Source organism: Plecotus auritus (assembly GCF_963455305.1).
Source record: "Plecotus auritus genome assembly, chromosome: 6".
Classification (NCBI taxonomy): Eukaryota; Metazoa; Chordata; class Mammalia; order Chiroptera; family Vespertilionidae; genus Plecotus; species Plecotus auritus.
Window position 1 is genome coordinate 89,171,682 of NC_137773.1, and position 8,184 is coordinate 89,179,865.

At 51.9% G+C, this 8,184-nt stretch overlaps 1 protein-coding gene across 3 annotated transcripts in view; it reads left to right on the forward strand.

Annotated features, from left to right (window-relative positions):
- The window catches only part of ILF3 (interleukin enhancer binding factor 3), a 38,973-nt gene extending 32,319 nt beyond the window's left edge, over nucleotides 1–6,654 (forward strand). Inside the window, exons 19-21 of one of the 3 annotated variants that reach the window (XR_013960925.1) lie at nucleotides 1,873–2,232; nucleotides 2,888–3,016; nucleotides 3,435–4,085. Coding sequence is in view for 2 of the 3 variants with exons in the window: in XM_080674834.1 (XP_080530960.1) it covers nucleotides 1,873–2,232; nucleotides 2,888–3,016; nucleotides 3,435–3,571 (626 nt within the window). In the remaining variant the exon portion in view is untranslated. Of the gene's footprint in view, nucleotides 1–1,872; nucleotides 2,233–2,887; nucleotides 3,017–3,434 lie in introns of all 3 variants that reach the window. The other 2 variants (XM_080674834.1, XM_080674835.1) reach the window with 2 other exon arrangements.
- Nucleotides 6,655–8,184: the final 1,530 nt, after the last annotated feature.

An 8,184-nucleotide genomic window follows, 5' to 3' on the forward strand; every position in this document is an offset into this window, starting at 1 on the left:
TGTGGAGAGGCACACAGAGGCCCCCATTTCCTGGTGGGAGTTCCTGGAAACAAATCTGGTTTTATCTCTGGTCAGCAGTTCTTTTTGCAGCAAAGCCTGCTTCTGTGTTGACTTGCAAGATTTTGCATTTATTCAGGCAAAAACTGGTCAAAACGGTTACTGCATAATTTGTTCCCAGAGGTTTGAAGCATTCAGTGAAACTTTTTAAAACTTTGCATGATGTATTTTTTTTTAGAAAGTTATTGTTTGAGAATAATGTCTTTTTATACCAGGAAATAGTTATCCTGAATGACGTTGAAAACTTCCCCTCTCCTTTATTTTTTTTTAAACAATACATGTTAAAGTAACAAGCCCTAACTACTTGGCGTCTTCATTCATTCCCGTGCTTGTGGAGGGGTGAGGAGGCAGGCACTCAGTGTAGGCCAATGTGGCAGAGTTCTAAGAGGGGACTTGAAGAGGCCCTCCTGTCCTGGCCTCCTTGTGTTTGCTCTCTTGCATTGTGGGACACATCCTTGTCCTTGGCTTTGTGATGGGGATGTTGGTATAGGGTGGAGACTGCCCGCCTGAAGAAAAGAAACCCATGGCAGACATCAGTTCTATCCAAATTACTGTTCAAACAACCAAAGGCACACCACTGTGGGGTGCACATCTTCAGTGGGTGGAAGGCTGGTGAGGACTCCCAAATTCACCCAAAAGACGAGGGACCCTTACATGGAACAGGACAGGTTGCGTGGCAGCGTCCCCTCCCTCTCCTACCTACACTGGGCATAGCCAGGCTGACCAACCACCAGCCTCAACCATCTGTGGACAGAGGCACAGCTAACCAGCAAAGGCATGCCCAGGCCTACCTGCTCTAGGAACCCAGGAGCTCCACTATCTCTGCGGGAGCACTGGACACTGCCCAGCCAGGATGGACAGCAATCCATAGGACCCATCTTCTCCCTGTTCCCCACACCTTAGCTGACCCATCTCCCACCGTCCATTTGAGTGTCTTTTGGGAGCAATATCTTGACAAACAGCGTTCGGGGCGGCGGGGTTCCTTACCTAATGACCAAGAAGTGGGGGAGCTCTGTGACATTCTCCGCCCTTGAGCCTGGGGGAATGTGGCGGCTTGCTGCACGCTTGTCAGTCCTGCTGCTCAGTCCTGCTGCTCAGTCCTGCCTGAGCCCAGCAGCTGTGCTGGGAACAACGAGGTGCCCTCTGGGGGACCACTTGGATCATCTGATCCCAGCCTTAGTCTTCTTTCCCCAGAAGGATGTGGAATTGCTCCTTAAGGCATGAGTTTGCATAAATCCCATCAGGGAGGAGTCCCAGACATTTGGCTTAAGAGTCCATTCCTGGTTCTTAACCAGGTCAAGACGAGTTGGTCTTCTAAGAATGACACCAATGTCAGGGACCTCGTTAAAGAGCATTTCCTAGGGTCACCCAAGCCTGTGACTGCCAAGCCTCTTCCCAGCACAGCAGGGGAGGGCTGGTTGCTTCTCTGGGCTTTGCTTTTCCTGTCATCGTTGGGGACATCTGGGTAGCAGTCAGCTAGTTGTGAATGTCATCCTGCACTCGGAGCCCATCTCATTGTAACGTTGACATCCGCTGCAAAAGCTGCTCTCAGCGTGCTGCCGTGCCGCTGCTTGGCAAAGATCCATTGTCATCAGCTAATGGGTGAGTGGAGCTGAAGGCTGGGCCAGCCCAGACCAGGCTGCTTTAGGGACTGGAGCTGCTGCTCCTTGCTCTCCTGCCTCTCACTCTGCCCCCACCTGAGCAGCAGGCTCCTGGGTCAGCCTTCAGGACCCACAGCTTCGACCTTCCCTCCCTACCCCTCTGTTCCCACTCTATTTACCGAGCCTCCACCTGACTGGATGCCTTCCTGTTTAGGTCAGTTCTACAGCAATGGAGGGCATTCTGGGAATGCTGGCAGTGGCGGCGGCGGGGGCGGTGGTGGCTCCTCTGGCTACGGCTCCTACTACCAAGGTGACAACTACAGCTCCCCAGTGCCCCCGAAACATGCTGGGAAGAAACAGCCACATGGGGGCCAGCAGAAACCCTCCTACGGCTCAGGCTACCAGCCCCACCCAGGCCAGCAGCAGTCCTACAACCAGAGCCAGTACAGCAACTATGGCCCCCCACAGGGCAAGCAGAAAGGCTATAGTCACGGCCAAGGCAACTACTACTCCAACTCCTACAGCTCCCCCGGGGGCGGGGGCGGCTCCGACTACAGCTACGAGAGCAAATTCAGTGAGTTGGCATCCAGTCCCCTAGAAACAATACTGTCCCACCTCTGGCTGAGGACTGGAAGGAAGTTGGAGGCATTGGCCTCAGGGTGGGCATTGGGACAAACTTGGAGGCAGATGCCCCCAGGCTAAAGCCCCTGAGGCTGTGGGTTGAGACTGGGGCACAAGGGTGGAGTCTGAGTCTGGGCTAGCCACTTCGAGGTGACCTGTGGAGAAAAGTTGCATCCAGCCCCTATAAGAGCGTGAGTTATTCTGTGCTCCGTCTCTCCCTCCACCTCATGCACAGAACTGGTGGGCTGCACTGTTTTAATGGCCCCACAGGGGAAGGGTAGGAATACCCTTTGGGAATTCGTGATGGGACATCCAGTAGCAGGGCCGGGACTTGGGCTAGCTCTGCAATTCCTGAAATGCTGGGAAGCTTAGGTTAGAGGAGCAAATGGGAAAGTGGGATGGAACTTGGCTTCAGAATGTGGTGATCAGGACAATCCAGGGCATGGATTCCAGACAGCCCAAAGCAGTTTGTGGTGAGACTGACCTGTGCCAAATTTAAGCAGTCAAGACAGGGAAATTTGCAAGGGTCCAGGGTCTTGGCCAAAAGTCTGCCACATCCAGGGCTGCAGCACAAGGCCTTTTAACCACACTGTCTTCTCTTCCCCCAGACTACAGTGGTAGCGGAGGCCGAAGCGGCGGGAACAGCTACGGTTCAGGCGGGTCATCCTACAACCCAGGGTCACATGGGGGCTACGGAGGAGGTTCTGGGGGCGGCTCCTCGTACCAAGGCAAACAAGGTGGGCCTGGAGCACCAGATGGTACAGCATCCAGGCGGCGGCGGGGAGGGGCGGGGTCCCCCAGAGCCACACAAGAGGCAGAGGCAGAGCTATGAGGATGGGTGTGGCCTGGTTTGGGCAGATAGCCTGGGCAGGGCCACAGTGACACCTGCTTTTTGGCTTCTGTGTGGGGCAGGAACAGAAAGCGGGAGACGGGGTATACGGGGCCCTTTGCAAGCACCAACGTAGTCATGCCTTTGGTTTCTTGGCTTTTAGAACCAGAGGTCCAGAAATTGTCATACCCTAAATTTTGCCACCTACATGAAGAAATGCTGGCAATACTGAGAGCCAAATAAGAGCCTAGTGCTTAGCCCCAGTTAGAGCTTCCACTGCTGACACCTCTGTGACTGGGCTGATCCCCACCCCCTTTTTCCCTCAGGAGGCTACTCATCACAATCGAACTACAACTCCCCGGGGTCCAGCCAGAATTACAGCGGCCCTCCCAGCTCTTACCAGTCATCACAGGGAGGCTACGGCAGGAACGCAGACCACAGCATGAACTACCAGTACAGATAAAGCCCTGAGGGTGAAGATTTGTACCTTCTGCACTTACCCCTCCTCGTTGTAAGATTCAGTTTTATGCATCACAGTTAACATGTCTGCGGCCCCTCTGGGTCCTCTTGCCCTACCCTGTCCACGTTGCTGTGTTGTGAGGTGCAGCTGGTCACTCTGTGACCCGTTCTGTGACCCATATTTAGCCGTGTTTGGGACTCCACGTCTTCAGTGGTTTGTTAGTTGCCATTACAACTTTGTCCGAGTAGAGTTTTCTGAGTTCTTACAGTTCAGTATCCCTCTGTCTATTTACAATTGGTGTTAGTGTTAACTCAGTTTGTCTTGAAATAGTTACAGAAGGGATACCTCATCTGTTAATGCTTTTGTGAAGTGAGTTAAACAAGCTTTCTGTATTTTAATGCTTTAGTGTTTCAGTTTTATAAGTGAAGATTTTATTTTAAAAAACAGTGGGAAAGAGTGGGGTTTTTGTATGTCTGGATCATTCAGGCAGTACATTTGAATTCAGCTGAATGTAGACAAATAAAAAAAAGAAAAAAACTGTGCCGTCATAGGCCTGGATGTCTGACCCTCCAGGAGTGCAATGGACAGGTTCCTCCACTCTGTTTCCAGCACTGGAAAGTGGGGCACATGTGGCAGGATGGTCCCTTTCACCAGAGAGGGTATAGTGGCTACCTCCAGGCTTATAGACATCTTGACTGAGTTGGTCAGGGCCAGCAACCAGTTACCTGGAATCTTGTAGCCCCTATGTCACAGCGAGCTCCACAGCCCCTAGTGTCTGCACAGCAGCCTAGTGGCCCATGCTCCCACAATTCAGCATGCTTTGTTTTATGCTCCATTAATTCTAGATGTAGTATAAGTGCAATTTGAAGTCACCATGGATTAAGTTTGGTACATAGAACCTAATTTGAAAAAGCCTGGTTGAAATCTGGCTGAGGCACTCCCAGATGGGATCATCTATGTTGGGGTGGCGCTCTGTGGTACCTCTACCAAGAATTTCTTTGCAGTGGGTTTCTCTGTAGCACTGTTTCTCAATCCCAGGCAATTTTGTAGTGCTTAGGAGACATTGTCGCATAGTGGATAGAAGCCAATGCTGCAGAACATCTTACACTTACACATCAGCAGTGTGGAGGTGGACAAACCCTCCCCCGAGCAGCCCTTCTCAACTCAGGGGGTCGCCTGTCTGGGAAGAGCCCTGTGGGCAGACAAGGCCTGGACTGCCCTCTGCAGGGACTCCTGTCGACTTGCTGCCTCTTCACCCTCTCAGACCCAGGCACTGTTCACAGCCTAAGCTCTTTGTCCTCCCGTGCTTGTTAATCATGGGTACTGGGAGAAGTGCAAACCATTCTTGATGCAGGATCACTCAGCTGAGGCAGAAACTCCAGTGTGCCTTCAAAAGATGAAGACTTGTTTTCTTGGAGAGGTGAAAAAAGATACTCTGCACTAAAAAAGAAAACATTGGAAAACGTTCGCTCTCTGCTGCAGCAGAGGAGGTCCTAAATACCAAGTGGTCCAGGTCAGGGAGAGGGGCCCTGTGAAGTCCAGTCAAGAGGTGGCTAACAGTGTGAACATTGTGGTCACCCTGAAGTGCCTTGGGATCCCTCAAGTATGTGTTCAAGTGGAGAGAGGAGACAGACCTGAGGGTGGATATTCACCCCAACTCCTCTCCCAGACATGTGCAGGGGCTGGGAAAAAGACCCATGCGACATCATTGGGACCTTGTGTTTGTGATGACAGGATACGGGCTTTGGACAGAGCCTGCATCACTCAGAAATCCACAGGGAGGAAGCCCCTGGCCCCACTTGGCAAATGCCTTCAAACTCTGGACCTTTCTTGTTGACACAAGTCTCCTCACATCAGTGTCCCAAACAATTAGTGCCCACTCTAATCCAGGATGAGTTCATTTCAAGATCCTTATTTCTATCTACAGAGACCCTATAAGTACAGTCACATTCACAGGCATCAGCAGTTAGGACGTGGACATATCTTTTGGGAGACACTGTTCAGCCCACTATAGGGTTAGGTGAAAGTTTCACCCACTGGGCTGCTGGCACAACCCTGGGAGTTTCAGCCACAGCCAGGATCACCATGGTCAGGTCTGGACAACACGGAGGCTGCAGCATCTGCAGTACAGTGGGTATCTGTCCTGAGGGGACAGCTCATGAGCCCAGATCCCTTGGCACTTTAATACTACTTGGGGACCTCATTGGTACTGATGGCCTGGTGATGCATGAGGCCAACTGCAATATCCCAGCCCTCAGGACCTGCTACTCCAGGAGGCTGGGCTCAGGAAGATGTAACCAACCTTGAGCATGAAGGCCTTGTTGCTGGTGCATCACCCACTCAAAGCTGACCAAGGCCTTCCCAAGCCTGTTGCCCAGGAAGCCAGCCTGGAGAAGGGCCTCACTGAGCTGCTTCAACTCATCGGCCAGGCCATATTGGGCAACAGAGCTGGCCTATGGTGGAGATGCTTAGTCCCATATACTGCTGGAGGACAGTGTCATGCATCTTTCAGTCACCAGCAAAGATCACCAGGAACATGAGCAGGAAGGACCAGCGGCCCACATGCTTACTCAGCGAGTTGATCAGATAGGGTGCTTGATGAATAGGCCGGGTGCTGGCGGGGGTTGTCAGTGCTCTGGGACTGGAGACAACACTCCAGAGGGCTCAGGAAAGGAGACCAAACCACTGATGGGAATGCTGGACACGGGTATGGTGGGTCAGCGTGTCTTCTGAGGGAGGGGCAGGGCCTTTCCAGAAATTTGGACTGATAGCATGGGGGTTGTTGGGGATTGGTGACAGGACTAAAGGGGACTTCTGAGCAGTAATAGGATACAGATCCAGGATTTCCACGTCTAGATTGGCAGTCACTGGGCCTCATGTCCTTCTGGGCTAGGTTCCAGTCTGACCTGAAAGGTACCACCTAGCTGCCCTGCCCCTGAGGCCTTGCCCTGTACAGCTGGGCTGTCAGCTGAGATTCAGTCTCCAGATGTGAGCCCCATGCTGGCTGTGTGCTCTTTGCTGCAAGCCTTTTTGGCCCAGATGCTCATTCTAACCCATTTTGGAATAAATGGAAACTTCTGTGTTCATTGTTTGATTCACTCAACACGTATTTATTGGATGTTGGTTTATGTATCATTCCTGCACTGGGTGCTGGAACTTTGGTAGCAGAGTTGGTCCCTTCCCTCATGGTGCTTCTAGGCACCAAGAGGACACTTTTCCATATGGGCAGGAAGGGTCAGGGAAGGCGTTTTGTGTTTCAAGTAAGACAGGATGCTTGAACTGAGACCAGGGGGGTATTGGGGAGGGAAAGAAAGGTATGCCATGCAGAGGCAACAAAATTTCAGTTGGGTGGGAATAGACTTAAAGGAGCTGAACTCTGGTGGGTGAAGCTTTTTGATTGCAAAAAGAAATGTTGCTGGGTCAGCGAGGGGCACCCAGTGCAATCCGTTGGCAGCCAGCCAGAGGAATTCTAACCTTTATCCTGATAATAATTGGGAGCTATGGAAGGTTCTGACCTGGGAAGACCCCAGATTAAGTCAAGCTTCAGAACAGTCCAGAGAATAGGTGTGTGGGAGAGGTGAGAATGAGGGCAACAGACCAGGAATGAGGCTTGAGTTCTGGAAATTCCAAGCAGTGAGGTTCAGGGGGACTTAGTTGGCAGAGTCCACTGGACTTGGTAAAGAAAGCTCACAGACCCAAGATAGGTCAAAACAATGTCCCAGACCAGCAGACTGGCCTAGCAAGGGGCATTGCCTTGCCTCAGGATATAAGGAAGGGAGGAGCCCAGGCTCACAGTTCTTCCCCTCACTGTGTGTGGGTGTGTGTGTGGAGGGGGCGGGGCGAGAGACACAAGCAGGAATGGCTAGGGAGTGGCCATGAGGTCATTACCCAAAGGTTCCAAGTCCTGTCCATGGTCTTCTCATTGTCTCCCAAGAAGCTGACACCTAAATTCAGCCTCTTGGCAACTGGGCTTGGGGAAGGGGAGGGGCAAAAATAACAGTTGTAACCCCCGACCCCCAGATGGATAAACCTGGGACCCCTATTTCAATGTTAGAGGTATCTGAAAAGCCCACTTCAGAGTTCAGGGATTCCCCATTCCGTGCCCAGAAATCCATGTCCTGCACTTATAAGTACTGGGACATCAAAGTATCAGCTTCTTAAGGCCAACCACCTAATACCCAATTTGAGGGACTCCTCTGGTAAGAAATTGAGGGATCTGAGCGCCCCTGAATCTGGTTATGCATCTGTGATGATGCGCAGGCCTCCACTTGGGCGCAGAAACCGGCCATAGCCCCACTCCTGCAAACAGCCCTTTCAAAACCACCCCTAGACCCACCTGGTACCCGCCACCCACCTTTTCCATGCCCTATCAACAGCCCCAGTCCCAATAGAAGCCTTTCACAGGCCCTGCCCAGTGACGCCCCCTCGCTTTTTGTGATCACAAGCAATTCTAATAGGATCTTTCATAGGCCCCGCCCCTGCCACGTTCCCATAGGGTGCTCACAGCGCGCCGCTTCTGTTTTTTTTTAAACTGTTTTCCTAAAATGTTGCAAATCGGTTACGGAACAAAACAGCGACCAAGGAAAACTCACTCTGGACTCCTTTTGACCACAGCA